At 47.3% G+C, this 18,115-nt stretch overlaps 8 protein-coding genes across 8 annotated transcripts; 3 read left to right on the top strand and 5 right to left on the bottom strand.

The window, feature by feature from the left end:
• Positions 1–3: 3 nt before the first annotated feature.
• On the top strand, positions 4–2,112 carry F4813DRAFT_44199 (uncharacterized protein). Its single transcript, XM_049248496.1, has 2 exons — positions 4–433; positions 509–2,112. The coding sequence occupies exons 1-2, from the start codon at positions 194–196 to the stop codon at positions 1,835–1,837; spliced, it is 1,569 nt and encodes a 522-aa protein (XP_049100744.1). The 5' UTR covers positions 4–193; the 3' UTR covers positions 1,838–2,112.
• F4813DRAFT_356235 (FAS1 domain-containing protein) lies at positions 1,966–4,265 on the bottom strand. The gene is made up of 2 exons (XM_049242963.1): positions 3,105–4,265; positions 1,966–3,013 (listed from the first exon to the last, which is right to left on the bottom strand). The coding sequence occupies exons 1-2, from the start codon at positions 3,822–3,824 to the stop codon at positions 2,252–2,254; spliced, it is 1,482 nt and encodes a 493-aa protein (XP_049100743.1). The 5' UTR covers positions 3,825–4,265; the 3' UTR covers positions 1,966–2,251.
• A 646-nt stretch (positions 4,266–4,911) lies between these two features.
• F4813DRAFT_388543 (uncharacterized protein) lies at positions 4,912–5,709 on the top strand (the record flags this gene model as incomplete). Its single annotated transcript, XM_049246711.1, has 1 exon — positions 4,912–5,709. One exon carries the CDS (start codon positions 4,912–4,914, stop codon positions 5,707–5,709), a length of 798 nt encoding a protein of 265 aa, XP_049100742.1.
• Positions 5,710–5,878: 169 nt separating this feature from the next.
• F4813DRAFT_356232 (alpha/beta-hydrolase) lies at positions 5,879–6,983 on the bottom strand. The gene has a single exon (XM_049242962.1). It carries the CDS (start codon positions 6,952–6,954, stop codon positions 6,100–6,102), a length of 855 nt encoding a protein of 284 aa, XP_049100741.1. The 5' UTR covers positions 6,955–6,983; the 3' UTR covers positions 5,879–6,099.
• A 60-nt stretch (positions 6,984–7,043) lies between these two features.
• F4813DRAFT_44180 (heterokaryon incompatibility protein-domain-containing protein) lies at positions 7,044–9,537 on the top strand. Its single transcript, XM_049248495.1, has 2 exons — positions 7,044–7,597; positions 7,715–9,537. Exons 1-2 carry the CDS (start codon positions 7,195–7,197, stop codon positions 9,373–9,375), a joined length of 2,064 nt encoding a protein of 687 aa, XP_049100740.1. The 5' UTR covers positions 7,044–7,194; the 3' UTR covers positions 9,376–9,537.
• A 398-nt stretch (positions 9,538–9,935) lies between these two features.
• F4813DRAFT_395661 (uncharacterized protein) lies at positions 9,936–11,241 on the bottom strand (the record flags this gene model as incomplete). The annotated part of the gene is made up of 4 exons (XM_049247727.1): positions 9,936–10,147; positions 10,205–10,862; positions 10,921–11,002; positions 11,060–11,241. The coding sequence occupies 4 exons, from the start codon at positions 11,239–11,241 to the stop codon at positions 9,936–9,938; spliced, it is 1,134 nt and encodes a 377-aa protein (XP_049100739.1).
• A 1,959-nt stretch (positions 11,242–13,200) lies between these two features.
• Positions 13,201–13,757, bottom strand: F4813DRAFT_395659 (uncharacterized protein; the record flags this gene model as incomplete). The annotated part of the gene is made up of 1 exon (XM_049247726.1): positions 13,201–13,757. The coding sequence occupies exon 1, from the start codon at positions 13,564–13,566 to the stop codon at positions 13,201–13,203; it is 366 nt and encodes a 121-aa protein (XP_049100738.1). The 5' UTR covers positions 13,567–13,757.
• A 270-nt stretch (positions 13,758–14,027) lies between these two features.
• F4813DRAFT_356227 (MFS general substrate transporter) lies at positions 14,028–16,890 on the bottom strand. The gene is made up of 8 exons (XM_049242961.1): positions 16,531–16,890; positions 16,276–16,369; positions 16,049–16,212; positions 15,502–15,971; positions 15,356–15,449; positions 14,899–15,159; positions 14,806–14,845; positions 14,028–14,691 (listed from the first exon to the last, which is right to left on the bottom strand). The coding sequence occupies exons 1-8, from the start codon at positions 16,639–16,641 to the stop codon at positions 14,354–14,356; spliced, it is 1,572 nt and encodes a 523-aa protein (XP_049100737.1). The 5' UTR covers positions 16,642–16,890; the 3' UTR covers positions 14,028–14,353.
• Positions 16,891–18,115: the final 1,225 nt, after the last annotated feature.

Here is an 18,115-nt window from a genome sequence, read left to right as displayed (position 1 = left end):
TGCGGAAACTTTTATACAAGAGAAATTTGATGTGAACAATTGCTTAACTTATATACTATGTAATCTTGAATTTAACGGAGCTAATACTTTTTCTAAGTCATTAATTACTGATAAACTTTCTATATTTCTCAACTTCTCTTACGACCCAATTCCTGAAATGTATTGTATCTATGCTTTCAAGTAATGCAGAAACATGGACCATGATATCGAAGAGGGGCTGCCGGCCTCGCAGGCCAGCTCTCACTTCCCGCTACTAGAACCCATTTCGGGCGCGACGCTATATAAGCTCGAGTCAGCGCGTCGCGAGACTCTTAGGCGTCGCGGACGAGTACGGACTGGCTGCGCCGAGGTGGATGACGCGGTGCTGTTGGGCGGCTTGGAGCGCGGGTCCGTTGTGGGGGTCAGTGCTGAGGATGTCGAATTCGGGCTTTTGGTGAGTTGAACAAACGCGTCCCCGGGTTCTACTACGACAAAGATGGGGGTTGGATTGACGGTCAGTACGGGATAGGTCGGGCTGCAGATCGTGGCGCATACGATGGTCTTTGAGGGTGCAAATAAGCAGAGAGCGGCTATTGTTACTACGTTGACGCCGGCGGCGATACTGCCGGTGCTAAGGGATGTTATTAGAGCACAGGTCCAGGTTGCTTTAGGCCCGACGGCGAATCAGAAGCAGGATGTTGTGAATGCGGAAGTGAGACGTTGTCTTGAGCGGATTTCTATCTCGAGGGTTTTTGATATCGAGGGCTTGTGGGAGGTCCTCAGTGAGCTTGAGACGCCAGCGTCTTTTGGGCGTGATGCTGCTGCTCCTGAGGGAAAAGAAGAAGAGGTACCTTCTACTACGACTACTACTGAAGATAAGGAGCATTCGGCTCACGCTGAGCTGCTCGGTCTATTCCCGCCAGGCATGTCAAAAGAAGAGGACAAGGATGAGACAGTAGAGGACATTCCTCCATCACCGCCGCCCAAGACGAAGCGGATGGAAGTGGCAGACAGCGAAGACGAAGAAGAGTTGAGTTTATCACCACCGTCTCTACCAGAACAACAGCCATCCGCATCACCACCGCCATCCTCTCTTCCAAAAGCATCTCCATCTCCCGCCCCTCCTCCCGCCATACCACCCGCACAAACCACAACTCCCAGCCCAGCATCTACAGGAAACCACGAAAAGCCCCCACACATCCCAGACCTAATCCTCATAACGCACTTCTCAGCCCTCCTCGCAAACCTCTTCACCCGCTCCGCAGACAACAAGGCCGGCGCGCACACTACCCTGCAACTGCTATCCTCGCACCTGCGGTATCTAGCCCGGTCGTCTGCCGGGCCGCTTGTCATGCTTCTCAATAGCACTACTGCCGCCACCACTACCGCTGCTTCTATATCCACACCCGTTGGTGGCCCGTCGACTTCTGCTGGCACCTCGCACGTTCCGCAGAACCCCGCCTCAGCAGCAGCAACAGCGAAAGACCGCCCCCTGGAGCCTACGCTCCGCTCTGTATTCCTTCCTGCGGGGGGGAGACGGCAGAGTAAACCCGCGTTCGGTGCTACGTTTGCGCAGTTCCTCGACTTGCATCTGCTCTGCACCCGGGTGCCGCGGGCGCGGGCTGATGCGGAGGCGTTGGCTGCGGGGACGTCGGGGCTGGGGAGGTGGTGTTGGGTTGTGGAGGTTTTGCTTGATGAGCTTGGGGTGGAGGGATCTAGGGGTGGTGGCGAGGGTGATAATAAGGCTTTGGATGGTGGTGGTGGTAATGGGAGGACGTGGAAGAGTAGAGAGCAGCGATGGGGTGCTGTGGATGTACGTGGGAAGGTTAGGCTTGTTGATGCGATTTTGGGAGGCTAGGGGGTAAAGTTGAGGATGAAACCCCTGGAAGGGTTGTTGCTGGATTTAGGGAATTCCTGATTACTAGTCCTGAAGGACGATGAAGATTATGGATGTCTGAGGATCGTAGATGAGTAGGTCTATTGCTATACCTACCTACCTACCTATCTATCTAAACCAAACCAAAAACTTCACAAACCCAGGTTACCTACCTAACTAACATAATACTCGCGCAGAAACTAGATCTAACGAACGTCGCTTTCGTTTGCGTGATGCTGCATATATACTCGTCATAAGCCCTACTCCAGTCCTCTTTTAATCCTCTAACTTGCATCATATAAAGTGACGTTTCTACTAAGCCTGATTTCCCATTTTCCCATTCGTATACTCATTAAGGGAACCCAATACTTCCAGGTCCCCAGTTGCACCTCACACTTACAACTCACCAACACCCTCCTCTCCAGCCTCACCCTCGTCAACATCCTTCTTGACAAAAGGCTCTAACCTCTCAACCAACTCCTCAACATTGATCTCGCCCTCGACCTCCCCATTCCAAGCACCCTTGTGTTTATGCGGCGGAATCAAGACGTGGTCGACAACCTGCAACACACCATTCTGGGCAAGGCCATCCTGTATCGCTACGTCGACGTGTCCGTTAACCTTGATATTAATGAACCCGAACCAGCGCGTGATATCGACTGCAAGGTGCGCGTCGTCGAGGAGAGTCGGGAGGTCGAGATGGTAGTGCTTGGCGCCCCTCGTCTCAGCGCCGTCTCCCCCCTTGGCAGCGTCAGCGTCAGCGTCAGCGTCGGCGTCGGCGTTATACGCCAGATCCAGGCTGGGCGCGAAACCCGCGGCTTTGGGCCCGTAGTACGCGTCCGAGTACAGCGTCTCGTTGGCCACGATGTGGTACGCGAGGAGCGCGCGCAGGTAGTGCAGGCCCTTGTCGGTGTTGAACAGGAAGGCGTTGGCGCCGGGTCCGAGGCGCTGGAAGGCGGTGTTGGTGGGCGCAAAGACGGTTAGGCCGGTAAGCTCGTGGTGGGCGTCTTTGCCGCCGTGGTGGTGCTTTAGGCCTGTCTTCTCGGCTGCGAGCTCGAGGGTGGAGAATTTGGTTGGGAAGAGGGAGATTAGTGTCTTGGCTGGGGGTGGCGGGACTAGGATGCTGTCTACGCCGTGGAGAACGCCGTTGGAAGTGTGCTGGATAGGGGGAGGAGTGTTAGTATGATTTTTTTAGGATAGAGGGGTGGGGGATTTTTAAGGGAAGGGAGGGGAAAGGAGAGGGACGTACCAGGTTTGCGAACACGATCTTGCTGAAGAAGTTCAGCTTGACGCCGAACAACCCGACACTAACCCGTAGTCGCTGAGGTCTTCCACCGAGCGCCTCTTCTTCCAAGGCAGTCGACAGGGTGTGCTGGGCGAGCACGCGACCGGCCGGGTAGAAGTCGGGAACGATGTGGTACTTGATCAACTTCTCAAGGAACTCCTTGGGCGGCTTATGATCCTTGTCATGGTGAGGGATCTTTTCGAAAGCGTGATCTGTGGGGATGAAGGCGGTGATGTTAGTCGAGGTACTGTTAAGCTTCTTAATTAGATCCGGGTAATCATCGACCAGAGCCGCAAATTTCTTGCTGTAGTTCGAGGCCTTGATGGATTGGTACACTGTCAAATTCGTGACGTGCCAATGTCCGTGCCCCGGGACGGCGTAGTCGGACGGGGCGAGGAACTCGGTAATCTCGGATCCGACGTCGAACTCCACTTTGGGGAGCGAGCTGCTCAGCTTGCTCAGCTTGCTGGCCTGTTTCTCGAGAGCATCGAGGGCAGTCTCGAAAGTGCTCTCTGCAGACGAGAGGAAGTTATCGAGGTTGTTGGTGCGATCCCACCATGACGACACGGGCTTCTGTGCCTGCTGCTGAGGCTCTAAGACGAGCTGCTGAGCAGTGGCTTCATCGGGGATCACGAATGCGACGGCTGTGGCCGCAAGGGGCAAAAGAGCAGTTGAATATCTCATCTTGTCGATGAATGGCCCCTAGACAGACGATTGGGAAGATCGGGATCTACGGAAGTGGCCAAGTTATATACCTAGGTATATATATATGTGTGTGTGTGTGTGTGTGTGTGTGTGTGATGTCTTTTATTATAATTGATCCCTGACGGCTACTGACGTCAAGCCTGTATAAAACAGTTGATATATAAGAATAGGCCCGGAATTGATCGTGGACTACACGCAATTAGGGATGATGAGAAGGGGAAAAAAAGAAGACGAAGAGGAAACAGTAAGATGCTCGACTCTAATACCTACTATCTAATATCTCTCGCCTCTAGGTGCCTTACTCTATTAGGCAGGGCTTTTCGATTGCGGCGTCCTATGTAAGGTGATTTCTCCTTGTGTTCGCGTCATGATTGCTAGCTGAAAGACGTCTTACGTATTGCGTTTTATGGCGTGTTGTGTTGTTTCTTATTGGTAGCTCGGCCGAGTCTAGACGGGACGAGAGCTTCATATCCCTGTCGCCGAGCTTAGCAGATCGGTCAGTTAACGATACCGTTTCCCGATTACTTGGACATCTGATTGGTTGCTTTCCCGTAGAAGTTCTATGTTAGGTAGGTATGCTTTATTTTCTAGGCATTAAGTTTCGGGCGTTGAGTCTTGATTGGTCAACCTTGATAGTTGCTAGGACCAATAACTACCTACTTAACCTATGTGTGTGAATGGAATTGTTTTTGAGTTTGTGCTTTGCTTTGCTTTAGTGTCCAACACAATATAGCAAGCATAGTATTTTTAGTGTTGGCTTAACAGCTTCTTTGATGTTCTTTTATCATTGGACAGTTTGAAAGCCATTGTGTGTGTCACTAATGCTTATGATTTCTTTTTAACTGATTGTGTATTGTATGACCTAACAAAGTGTCAATATGGATGGTAGATTAACTTCCTGTCTAACCTCACCGCCTAACTTATACACGTAGGTATATATACGTTCTAGTCCCGTAACTAGGTAGGTAGTCTTGCTTATTTAACGATCAAACTAGACTTCTAGTCATTAGTAGTTAAATATTTCTTTCAAGTCAAGTTTTAGAGTAACAAACCTCAGGACTTTATAATGGGCCACCCATCCGTTATAGAAATCCTACGATCGGGTCAAGACACCACAGCTTGGCCCAAGTTTTCGGAAGACGAAAGGAACCGTTATAAACAATGGGCAACACCGCTCACGCGTGCCGCGATTGGTCTCGCATCCTGGTTACCGGAAGTTGACCCTGCGGCAATTATCGAGTTCGTCGAATTTCCAAAGATACGACTGGCTGTATCTAAATTTGAAGGTGAATACTGGTCGAAAGTCTCCGAGTTTGACCGCTCGCACCGGTTTATCAGTAGTATAACTTTTAGGAAAGCCGCGGCTAGCTTTCAATATTCCCCCGTGGTCGACCGCCCGGATTTTAAACTCTCAAGTCTACGCCCACAGCTACCATACCATCATATTGTGACCTTTATGCGAGAAGTGTTTACTTGGACTGTGGTGGAGAGAACCGATTTAGCAATTCGACCATATTTACTGCCAGGGAATAAAAACCAACTTCCCATTCTAGTTGGTACGCTTGCGGCTTATCTATTTGTTTCCGACAACGATTCTATGCCGGGAACCCCCATAGAAGATATGTCTGGCTTATCGTCAAAGAAGGAAACGCTGCCGGTGTATCCAGAATGGAAAGCCCGTCACGATCCCAACGATCCGGAAGCTTCCCGGCGCCTCCTATACTTATCTTATGAAAATGCTGATTGGTACCGCGTACTGCAGGAGTATAGCGAGGCTGGATGGTTAGAGACCTTGATGCAACAATTACAGCCAGAATTTTTACGTACTCAAGAAAGAGTAGAAGAAGTAGAACCGGATAGGTGAGTCTGAGTGAGGCTGACAGCCACGTTCTCCCTTAACACCTTCTCCTAGGCTCCCGTATTCATGGTCATCCCCTCGATTTCTTGATACACACCTCTCCTACGCTACTGAGAGCAATAATACATATTATATTTAGGACTTAACCTAGATATTAGACTAGTACATAATAAAAGCTGTGTTTATTCCTTACGTATGAGATGACTACCTCCTACACACGCCATGGTGAGAATTTTACATGCTTTTAAACTCATAACTCTGCCTATATGTTCTTCTAAATGCTCATATTTCCTAGAGTAGAAATATAAATAGGTACATTCCTATATTGCTATTGCTAAAGATCAAGCACACTAGCAAATCAGTCACAACCCATAACTAACATATATCATTATTCATTCAGCTACTCAAAAACCCCTCCAATATCCGGTTGAACTTCTCCGGGTTCTCCCAGAATAGAAAATGGCTTCCCCCCTCTTCCTTCTCAAACACCTCAACCCGGCCCCCCGTCTGCTTCGCAATCCACTCCAGCGCCGCCGTGGGGAACAAGCTCCCCCTCGCGGCAAACGACAGCGTGGGCACATTGATCCGGGAGAAAATATCCCGGTAATCAATCGCGACATGATCCGCCATCAGCGCCGCCGCGTTCTCCGGCGACGCCTTCATCGACTGGGCCAGCGCCCACTCGATATCCTTGGGGTCCGCGTCCGGCGTGTAGAAGCTGCGCGACAGCGCGGTCCACGTCTCTTTCCACTGCGGGCCGCGCAGCGCGTTCGCGATGTCGAAGCGCTGCGACGGCTGGAATATGGCGGCTGCTTCGGCGACCTGCGCGGGAGTCCATTCCGGGTTGGCGGTCATGGAGGGCGACTGGTCGATGAAGACGAGCTTGGAGATCCGGTCGTGTGGGAATAGGTCCCAGTGCGCCCAGGTCACGGACGAGCCCATCGAGTGTGCGACGAGAGTGGCGTTGCGCAGGTCGAGTTGCGTTAGCAGGGCCTCTAGGTCCGCGGCGAGTCGTGAAATGCGGTACCCGAAGGTGGGCTTGTCTGACTCGCCGTGGCCGCGGTGGTCGTATGTGGTGATGCGGTACTTGGTCTTGAAGTGCTCGACTTGCTTTTTAAACTGGGCCGCCGTCTGGACCCAGCCCGCGATGAAAACTACGTTGGGGCCGGAGAGAGGTCCATCTTGCCAGTAGCGGAGGCGGACGCCGTCAGATGTTGTTACGTAGTCGGATTTAGATGTGCTAGTGGCCATATTCTTGAAAAGTATATGCTGGATGTATGTCAAGTGTAATATGTTTTTTTTTTCTGCGGGAGGGGTCGGGGGATATGGGCTTTTGGTGAAGTCCGACACGGGTCGGCAGTCACCTGATAATACTGTTTGTCGACACAGCCTCTGAATCACAAAGCGGCAAACGACCGAGTATAGGTTGAACTGAATGAAAGGATTAGACAGACGCCACGACTTTGTCATCCTGTTCAAAGCTTACACGTAATGAAAATGGAGAATCTCTGTCACTACTGTCAAGAATTTTCTTCCCTTGACTGGTCCGCTGTTGGACGCGGTATCAGGTTAGGCCATCATTTGTCCTTCGCCGCCTTGCAAGAATCATCAAAAAACGGCTGTAAGCTGTGCGTTTTCCTCTGTCAGAATCTTCTTCGCTGCGTTGCCACGTATCCTGGCGACAAACCCACGGGAGTTTCTTGGAAGGAAGATGAGGCAGAGAAATGGCTGCTGGCTGAGGATGAGATTGGCAAAGGCTTCATCTTCGAAACAGGCGGGGATGCAACTGATGACGTCCTACGAGAGGAGGCTGATCTGGTCGATGGAGTTTCCTACATAAGAGAATCATGGGGAATAGGTAGGGCTTGTAACATCAGGGTTGCAACACCAAAAGGTAAGAAGCCGGAGTATTCTGCTGTTCGGGAGGAGGGGCTGCTCCCGGAGAGGTATTCATACTTTATGCCTCTCCGCCACGCGAATCAGACTTAATGTGGTAACGGTTTCTGCACAGGGAGCCCGCTGTCTTCTATAAGTTGGATGATTCAGGAACAACCGCGCGCAGATCTGAAGCTTGCCAAATCCTGGTTTCGACAATGCCAGGATAATCATAAACGCTGTGCTGCACCATTGGCAACTCACGGTGCTTATCCGACTAGAATTCTTCACATCACGTCTGATGCATCTGGGCTTATCACAGTAAAATTAAGAGAATCAAAGAATACCAAAGGCCCCTATTTTGCATTAAGCCATTGCTGGGGTAGCTTTAAACCGGTGATCACCACCAGCGCCAATTATGAAGATCACCGAAAAGGAATCCAGCTCCAGGACCTACCTTCATCTTTCCAGGATGCCGTCTCGGTCACCCGATCTTTCGGCTTCGAGTTCCTCTGGATTGACTCCCTATGCATCGTGCAAGATTCCAGAGAGGATTGGGAACGTGAGTGTCCACTCATGGCTAATATATATTCTAACGCGACAGTAACAATCGCAGCCTCAGACGCTCAGAATAGCTCACAGGGCTTCTTGCATGACTATCCGCCAGCGGATGCAGATGTCGTCGTTCTCGACGGTTATGCGGGGCCCGGGTGCCATGGCATTACCGCTCCAATTACACTGAAATGTGCAACTGAGACACCGTGGGCTTATTTCACCATTGCCTCGGACTGGCACACCAACCTATCATCACGAGGCTGGGCTTTACAGGAGAGACTTCTTTCCAATCGCATACTTTCTTTTTGCACGCGTCGCGTATTATGGGAATGTCAGCAAGTCTGCCATGCGGATGACCGCCACCACCCTTTCACGCTAGACCCCCTGTTTTCCGAGACTGCTCGGGTCAAAAGAGTAGAGTTCATAAACACTGAGAACAAAATATTTGAGCATTGGCGGGAGGTTGCTCAAACATTCGCTGATTGTTCACTCACCTATATTTCGGACAGGCTCCCTGCGCTATCAGGGCTGGCCAGCCGGTTCTCGCTGCAACTCAATGACAGTTATGCGGCCGGAATCTGGCGGCGTGATATTCATGCAGGCCTCTCGTGGAACGTTGTGCACCACGACAATTTCAACCCGAATTTTCCTCTTCTCCAATGCTCATACCTGGAGTCGGCTAAGCGAGAATATCTCAAGACTATCCCTTCCTGGTCTTGGCTTTCAACCGGCTGCAGACTCTCCTTCGAAAGCAGATTCAGCGAACCAGGAAGGATGCAGTCTGACATTCATGTTAGCTCTATTGAAACTGATCTCTCGGGAACCAATCCGTTCGGTAACGTCAGCGGCGGCTTGCTGAAGGTTAACGGTCAGATGAAGAATTGCATCCTAGGCGCCGACTCGCAAAATCAGAACCAGTATGAGGACGTATATGACCAAGAATTAACCGTCAAGGTCGCCACGTTAGTTGCGGATTGTTGGCGCATACAGGACCTTCGAGGGGTTAATCGTGAGCATAGAAGGAACATCACAGCGCTTTTCCTGGCGAGGTGTGATGCTCACGGGGACGATATCAGCCTGAGATTAGCACTTGCTCTTCAGCCCGTTTACGACACCAGCGGGGCCGCAGGACGAACTTACCGTCGTGTTGGGCTTATAATATGGTCATCCAATATGGATGACTGTGAAGCAGGTAAAACCTGGTTTGAAAGAGGGATACATGGTGGTTTGACTATAGTCTGATGAATTAGTCAGTTCGCAAGCGCTCTTAACCATAAGGAATGTTAACATAATTAGAAAACGGTCGCTTTTGGAGGTATACTTGGAAGGTGTGGAAATAATTTATTTTCCGGTGAGGAATTCTAGATCTAAGCTATGAGGACCAATTACGAAGTACATGATGGCAGACCCTTTATAATAGATGTCTCACTTCTAACTCACTTTATTCCGTAACAGGCAGGGAGAGAAGGTTGCTTATGCTCTAGTCGTTACATGCTCAACAGTCGCGCGCCAGGCGATTTCAGTGTAAAGAACATAATGTCTCTAGGTATATAGTACCAGCGCTGACTATCGCATATTGTATCCTCCGGACACTATACATCTATTAAGTATGTTCTCTGCAATAATTAAAACTAATAAAATATCAATCCGATTTTGAGAATTACTGGAAAAGGTAAGTATTTTGTAAGTTCTGAAATCCTTATAAATAGGTGGAAACCTTACCGTACCTGTTTAAGAGTGCTTCGAATAAATATAAACAATATTAGGGGGTGTGAAACATTTTGACGTTGTCGAGTTCATTGTTAAGACGGTTTTTTAATGTGGCGAACAATCCAGAACTCTTTGCTATAAGTGCTCATATAAAGGTAGGCCATGTAGAAATGGCCATGGTCACCCCAGTTAGGCCCCCATGAGTTTCGGATAATAAATGTTTTATCCTGTGGTTTGTAACCAACCGTCAGGAATACATGCCCGTCGTTTACATACTTATCGCTCTTTGGGTTTATTGGTACTTCTATAATAACATTGATTATTAGATGAGAGTAAAACTTAGGTTTAATTATATACATACGCATCTGATAGCCGTTATGTTCATTAAGGTTTTCTTTGTCGAGCCAATCACGCACATTCATTGAAAATATAAAGGGATATCCGCTATCGAGACAATCTATGAGGTTATTGTGTGATTTTTCCGTGTTGAACGGCTCAAATGTTGCGGTGTTCTGACGAGCAAGGCGTCTTGAATTTTGATTGGGCTCCGTTGCTGCCTTGGAATTAGGAGGAAATTTATAGATCCCCCGATTATTACTCTCGTTAAATACATAAGGCCAAAGATCCTCAGAACAGACACCTGATGACAGAACACGGAGAGCGTCCTCAACGGAAGTGCCAGTATTAAAGTCGGTGGCTTTATAGTGTCCTTTTCTGTATCCTGAATTCTTGCGAGCATAGTACCAAATGAATAGCCTGGAAGGGGTAAAATCGGGTTGACCTGTTTTTCTAATCACAAATTCTAATGCGCCGGCTACAGCATGAGAAGCACAGCTGCCCATAGCCAGTTGGTCATAGGCCTCTGAAAGATCTGGCCGAAGGTCAACACCCAAGCCTAGACCGGGGCTTACGGGAATTATAGCAGGCTCGTGAACATAATTGTTTGAATCTGCGTAGTTGAGATGAGAACCTGGATGAGTAGGATACGCTCTTAGTTTATCATCTAAATCTTCCTCATCCTGCTAAGTAGGTTAGTTTATTACCTAGAATTGTTAGATTGCTAGATTTAACGCTTACTTCATCCTGATTGATATTTCTTTCAAACCGGGTTTCAAATATATTCCAGCGTTGTTTGCCGGATATAGGAGGAACTTGTCGACTATAAATATCACGTTGTGAGAAGCTATGCATACATCATAAAGGCGGTATCACTCACTTGGCTATCTGGAAATAGCTTTGCTCGCTACAACCAGATCCAGGGATGGTTCTTTGGTCCCCAGGGAGGACTCCTGGAGCCCTACGGATTCTTCGGTTTATAGCAACATTTGTATTTCGAGTACGAAATGTAGCACCGGTTTCCGGGTTGGCCGGATTGGCGTTTGGATGAGTTTTGCACATTGTTTTGGAGATAAATATGAGATAAATATGAGATGATGTGAATATAATGATAACAGAGGTCGGGCTCGAGGTAATTATAATATCTATTTATATTCCTTCGATATTGAGATAGCTGTTAAGACTCTAGATGAGACATCTAGAACAAAAGATACCTCCCGTATGTATAAAGCAGCCGCTGATTTGCGTAGCTTAGGTTCGGAGTCCCCTGCGGAACAGCCAGGTTGTTTCTACCTCTTCTAGTCTCACCTCGTGACATCAATAACTTTCTTAACGGATAAGATGGTATGTATATTCGGCTTTGGCTGTAACTTACTCGTGAGTGCGAGATGCGTACAAAGTTCTATATCCAAGATTCTGTCTCACATTGGCAGCATAGCTTATAGCGGTTTCGCTTTGCAAGGATAGTCGAGATTAGTATCACAAAGACAGAAATATAATTATTAGTAAATTAAATGAGGCTACATACGAACATCTTCAGAGCACCTAGAAGTTTTCCGAAATAAGCTGTTGTACTCCTATTGAAACATACTCCTCAGGCATGAGCTATATCTGTGGTAAGATAAGAACGAAAGAGTATACTATAGTAATAGTACATCATAAGATATGAGATGGCCCAGGACCGGCGTTTTTGCTTTCGCATATTTTATATGATCATGCTATACGGAACCTAACCATAATTGATATATACGGCTCACGATCTCTACTATTGCAGTGCAGAGGAAAAAAATGAAGCAACCCTGGAAGAAACTCGTGTACTTCACCCCTATTCTCGACATAGCAGCTTATAGACTTACTAATTCATATTTGTTCTGGTTGCTAACCATCTGAAAAGACGAAACAGTTTTGTACTTCCTCCACCACGTCTATCGTGGCGCAGAAAACAACATGCCATGGTCATTCTGCTCTTCTGCATGGCCGTTTTATATCTGTGGCCTCTTTATTTATAAATTTGCCAAAAAGTGGATGCATAATATCAGGAATAGAGCTCGGTTTTCAGAGCAGGGAAAATAGTCAAGAGACCGCATGTAGCTGTGAAAAAAGGTACCTAGATAAAAGTTTAACAAGTCGTATTATTAACCCCTATGAAATTTAAGTTGATATAGTGATTTCATGTATGTTAGTAGGCATGTGTGTATCAGCAGAACTCGGGAATATTCAAAATCCTTTCAGTCCAAGTCAGAAATATCCCAAACCCAAATCCGTATACAACATAAGCGAGCTACTTTTAACTAGATGCTAGTGCCCTCTCCCGTATATACCAAAAGAGAGCAAAAGTGGAAGCAGGGCCAACAAGAACAATAGAAACTGGAAGAAGTGGGATACAATAAAGCCAGCTTGTTCCTATTATACCGACACTATTAAGGTCTAAGAAAGAATAGATCAACCATAGAAAGGAGCTGGTAAAAAAAGATAGATGGTCAGCTTGAAAGATTTTTTGAACAAAGGGGATAAATTCCGACGGCACTTCCGATGTAGGTATGAAGATAGTCGTTAGAGAATATGGCGAAGAGAGTAGTGTGTATCCCCAAACACCAGAGGATATTATGCCCGCTACTGCAAGGAGACTTTTAGGGGATACGAAGCTAATCTTAGATAACAACGGTTTGGTAAATCCAGAAAGGAGAACATTGGCAAGACCAATGTAAAGAGGGCTCATCTGCCAGGCCCAAGTCCAATAGTGCCGAGTAGTTAGCTCTGGAGCGAGACACATAGCGAAGACTTCGGAGGTGTGGAACAGAAATATAAGCAAAAACACAAGTCCACTACCTCGATTCCAGACACCTCGATCACAAGCCGGTAATCGGGCTAGATCGGATCCAGTGGGACCAAAAGTCAAGGATAGGAAATAAAATATCGGAGCTACTGGTCCTATACCTAGGAATTGCCCAGCAACTGTAAATACAGTCGGGCTAGAAAATTTCTATTAGTCACTTCTCGCCCATTCATTCTTATATCAACTCACAAATACGCCGGGGTATAAGCGTAGCCGATACGGTAGGATTCTAGGATCCATATTGCATATACTGGCCCAAGGTCGGTGAGGAAAGAGAAAATCTGCCACCAAGCCACAGGGTCGTATCCGAATGTCGAAGCCGAGAAGGTTGCCATTCCGCCGCGAAAGATGTCATCGAGGAAGTTTATCCCATGGAAGTTGTCTATTATAGGAATCTTCCCGCCCTCCCATTCGATCACCCCAGAATCGGCGAATGGCTGTTGAAATGCGATTATCGTACTCGGGTCCATGATACGCAAGCACAAAGCTGCGATAAAAAGAAACGGCACTGATACGACAGCACGTCGGAGCCTGATCCCCGCAGACGCCATGACTGAGAAGTCAGATATTAAAGGCCTGGTATAATAGAAATAATCGACAGGATCATATGCAGGAAAGTGAAAATTTGGAGAATAAAACTCGAAAATCCTAACCACAACTCTAATAACTAGGGCTACAGCAGTTCACATGGTAGTTTTCGGGTCCGAATCCGTAGACTAATATACATTTAGGTAGTTGACGCTTGGTCTATAACCATGCATCTACCTAGCACGAGCATAGGGGAATAATGATGTCCTCTGATAGTCCACGTTGATCTGTGAGATGTTTCCGTTGGATTTCAGCCAAGTCCGCGGATACTACTTATCCGCCAAGCACATTGCCAAATTATTCACCCTCTTTGCTCTCCCTAGGTTATGAATTCGACTCGCTAGCAGGGAATTTGTGGCACGTTGATACACTAGGCAGAGCCATGCTTACATTTACGAAGAATAATATTTATGATAGGGTGGATGTTACGATAGCGTGGCACAGCACATCAAATCCTGGTACATATAAACTCGACGAAGTAAACGCTTATTCATAAGGCTTTATGGTATTCTCGCCCTATCTGTATCTGTGCCCGCCAAAATGTAAAAGTAAGACCTCATCCGATTCGTTATACCAATGACTTGATATTGGTGGATAGGTCTCGGATTCGGCCACGACATCGGATGCGGCGGAATGGCTTCGACGGCTATGACGTGGGATAATTGAACCTATCATTCCATGAAAGGTCCCATGCTACACAAGGATCGTAGCTCTTATTGCAACCCAACGTCTGAGGTCTATTATCCACGGTCAAACCCCTATTTTTTCCGTTCCATCGGCGGCTTTTTTGTCGACATGCTCAGCCTCGAGTTGCTTATCGACATTGTTTTGGACCTTATCCTGGACCTCTTTTCCTTCGAAGATGAACGAGAGCTCTTCTAAAGTTCTGTTATATGTCTCTGGGAATAGGAAGTATACGGTTGCGACTTCAAATAGGATCCACACACAATAAACCAAGTAATATTTCCACCCGATTCGATCCAGTGCTACTGGGTTCACGTATGTATTGAAGAAAACAGCAAACCTAACCGTCAATTGCTCGACCGCGATGCCCTTGGCTCGTTGCTGGTACGGGAATATCTCAACCACTATACGGCTTCAGTTAGCAATCGCCACATGAAATCGCTCTTGATTCAGTACGGCGACTTCGCCTCACAAGGCAGATGAGTGAGCGCAGCAAAAAGTAGTAATCGGCTGCTTACAGTAGGTATATGCTAGGGCATTCCAGCCTAGGTTGTAGAACTAGCGAATATGTCAGCCGTGATAGCGAGCATAAGAGGCAGAGTTAAACTCACGGGAGAGTACGCGAAAATAAACACCAGAACTGCTATTGCGGCAGACGATGTGTTTTCGATAGCAAACCGTGCCGAAGCTACTGTCCAGACGCTATAAACGACAGCTGTACCAATCGTACAAATCAAGAACCCAACGCGACGGCGTAATAGTGGTGCGACGAGGGCCACGGGGACAGCGTTTATCAAGCCCCAGCATGTGTTACTCAAGATGACTTTCTGAACAGTGTGATTATCCGTGATCCCGACAAGATTTAGAATCTTCTTCACTGAGATATGTTAGCAAGACACTATAAATGGTCGCGACCCCTCTCAGCGGCGCGAAAAGTCGAGACACGGAAACTGAAAGGGGCTTCGTATGTGCTTGTCGGTTCGAGGGTTATTTTCACTTACTACTTGACCGTTAGTGTAACTAGACGAGAAATAGGGGAAGCTTCTACCACTGGATAGACAAACACACGAACCTGTAAAAGCTAAGAAGCCCATTGCCACTCCATTGGGTAAAGAATCCTACTATTGCAGCAAGTAGAAACCTGCGTCTCATCGGTGGATCGCTGCAATATAAAGTCAGTATATGTCCAAGACGGACGCCAGATGATTGCGTACCGGAAAACATCAGCCCACACGAATGCCTTAGCTGTCTCCCTCTCTTGAGCAATAGTACTTTGGATCTGGGCAAATTCGAGGCGAACGAACTCTTCGCCATTGTCCCCTTCACTGTGGTACTTCTGAAGAATCGCGTATGCTTCGTCACTCCGATCAACTGAGATTAAATATCGCGGACTCTCAGGGCAAAATGGTAGAGAGAATATCTGACACAAGCTTGGAACCAGCTGCAGAATAGAGGGCAACCTCCAAGACCAGGTACTAGTCATTTGGAAAGTCCCATAGGTGACACCAGCCGCGACAATAGCCCCCACGTGCCAAGAAGAAGTAAAGAGGGAGGTCATAGTCGGTCTCTCCTTTTCATACGCTAGCTCTCCAATAAGCGCGGAGGCGTTAACGATGGCCAGGGGGATACCAAATCCAAGCACCCAGCGAGATGCGAGAAACATATCGCTATTCTGGGACGCCGTCTATAAAGATAATGTTTAATATCGGTTTTTTGCTCCTCTACCAAGACCAAGTCAAAGGAAGAAAAGGACCAAATTACCTGGAGTCCAGCACCTATGCATAAGACTAGCGATCCTGCAAGGATGGACCAACGGCGCCCAAGATACTGGGAAATGGTGGGGATAAAAGGCACTGCCATCAAAGCTCCAAGGGAATACATGGCATTTAAAAGACCAAGCCGACCCTCTGTAGGATTGTCAAAGTCTCCAACTTGTTAGCTAAAAATTGTTCTAGGACACGTAGGCAACTTGAATGGGGTCCTCATACATGTAACCCAAGCCTCCACTGCTTGGAGGGAGTTCATCATCGAAGAGTCAAACCCGGATGTCCATTCGACGCCCATCGCGGCTGGGATCAGTATCTATATGTCCATGTCAGAAAAGGACACAGGCTTTACCAAGGATCCGCATCAACGTGGGTATTTCACAATCATTAACTGTGAATTACTTCCATAACATTGCGCGGGCCCGAATGAACGTAGAGAACCCAGCGACGCCGAACCATCTGACGGGAATTACTGACAAGATAAAGTGCTCTTAGGTTCGGCTTCTGATACCATTTTTTAGTATCTGCTTTCGCAATGTTGGCCAGACGAGGGTCGACATGGTGTTCCTTGGCCCCGATGATTGCCATTGTGACAGGATGTCAACTCGAAGCGGTAGCAAAGTTGGTAAAGTTGAATTGGAGATTATCATGCGAGAGCGTCGGAAGTCCCTTATAACAAGTTGAGTTAATCGTGCCTACGCCGCCTGACAATCTGGGAACGGAGGCCAAGTATCCGCATCTGATCTTAGCGAATATTTAGCCGTCCATCTACGGGAACCGGGTAAGGCCATATCTTGCACAAGTCAGGCGAGTTTAGAATGGCATGGCATATACTACTACAAAAATGAATAAAAAAGGAACCTTAATAGTGGATGTATTTTTTGAAAATACTACTTTGCTATATACCTCCTGTACCACGGGCCGACTAGCAAGGGTTGGCGTGGCTTACGAATTGGGGAAGCATACGTGTGCATAGACTGATTTTTATCATTTACTTGGCGTTGGAATAATAGTAACGATGAATGGGGAAAGTAAGTTGCATTGCTTCTATAGGATGTAGTTAATGCAGTTTATGCTTGAGAAATAAAATAATTCCACCTAGGCTTCCCGCACCTAGGTACAAGATAACAATTCCATAGTCCTCCAGACCATAAGTTCGAGCATTCTTAGCGATAGTATAGCTCTTATAGCAGCAACACCACTAAACATAGTATCGTAATTCCAAGCTCTCACGTTGGGGACGTCGGAGTAGGCGAGCAAGTTGGACACCTACAAGCTCAATGACTACCGACCAGCTCCAAGGTATACCCGGCAAAGTAGTCGTCTCCGTAGTTATTAGGGACTCGAGTAGTTCTCCTAGTATACAAGATCTCGTCGGATCTAAACATACGGAACGATCACAATGGAATGTAGGACCAGCCGTAGTAGTAATAGTTGCTGCCGAGGTACACGCTTGTCGTACTAAAAAGGTAGTGCAATAGCCCAGATCAGATGCAATAGCACTGCATAGGTGTCTGTGTATTAGTAACTTCTGAGAAGAGTATATAGATTGAGTTCACCCCCCCTTTAGAGCTCTAATGAGAAAGGGTAAAGCTATGCTAAAACGTATTCCTCACACAACACTGCGTGCGTATACGGCTTAGTGAGTGAAACGAGGAGGGAACTCAAACACCAATACGCAAACCTGAAGACTCGCTTAGCAACTTGGGGTATTTAATTCGCGAGATGAATAATATCTATAAGTTAGAAATGTCATAACTATATATAGTGAACGCAATACTTGCTTAAGGGGGTTCAGGGGTTGGGTTATAGTATCTAAAGTTTTTTACCTTTGTTTATTCTCTGAGTTTAGTTATATGTTTGTTTGTTTGTGTGTGTGTGTATTTAACGCCGTGGCTGGCTTATAAGGCTGCTGTGCTCTAACATCAAGGGGTATATATGATCATTTGAGCCTTTCCAACCTTGATCACTATATAGGGGTCTTTTACGTCCTATTGGCAATATGTACGTTACGCAATTGACAATATTATTATATAGAAATGTGGTGCGGCGTAAACCTTAG

This window comes from Daldinia decipiens, assembly GCF_022478715.1.
Source record: "Daldinia decipiens strain CBS 113046 unplaced genomic scaffold F4813scaffold_12, whole genome shotgun sequence".
NCBI classification, from domain to species: domain Eukaryota; kingdom Fungi; phylum Ascomycota; class Sordariomycetes; order Xylariales; family Hypoxylaceae; genus Daldinia; species Daldinia decipiens.
The sequence above is the reverse complement of the archived record's forward strand: the minus strand, read 5'-3'. Positions and strand labels throughout refer to the sequence as shown.

Excerpts from the sequence above, each read along its gene's own strand:
- F4813DRAFT_356227 (XM_049242961.1), bottom strand. The coding sequence starts at position 16,641 with ATGGCAATCATCGGGGCCAAGGAACACCATGTCGACCCTCGTCTGGCC. Across the intron at positions 16,370-16,530 it reads ACCTAAGAGCACTTTATCTT|ATACTGATCCCAGCCGCGAT; the intron begins GTCAGTAATTCC and ends ATGGACATATAG. Across the intron at positions 16,213-16,275 it reads AGTGGAGGCTTGGGTTACAT|ACTTTGACAATCCTACAGAG; the intron begins GTATGAGGACCC and ends AACAAGTTGGAG.
- F4813DRAFT_356235 (XM_049242963.1), bottom strand. The coding sequence starts at position 3,824 with ATGAGATATTCAACTGCTCTTTTGCCCCTTGCGGCCACAGCCGTCGCA. Across the intron at positions 3,014-3,104 it reads AGATCGTGTTCGCAAACCTG|CACACTTCCAACGGCGTTCT; the intron begins GTACGTCCCTCT and ends CCCCCTATCCAG.
- F4813DRAFT_44199 (XM_049248496.1), top strand. The coding sequence starts at position 194 with ATGGACCATGATATCGAAGAGGGGCTGCCGGCCTCGCAGGCCAGCTCT. Across the intron at positions 434-508 it reads ATGTCGAATTCGGGCTTTTG|GTCGGGCTGCAGATCGTGGC; the intron begins GTGAGTTGAACA and ends AGTACGGGATAG.
- F4813DRAFT_44180 (XM_049248495.1), top strand. The coding sequence starts at position 7,195 with ATGAAAATGGAGAATCTCTGTCACTACTGTCAAGAATTTTCTTCCCTT. Across the intron at positions 7,598-7,714 it reads CAGGGTTGCAACACCAAAAG|GGAGCCCGCTGTCTTCTATA; the intron begins GTAAGAAGCCGG and ends GTTTCTGCACAG.
- F4813DRAFT_356232 (XM_049242962.1), bottom strand. The coding sequence starts at position 6,954 with ATGGCCACTAGCACATCTAAATCCGACTACGTAACAACATCTGACGGC.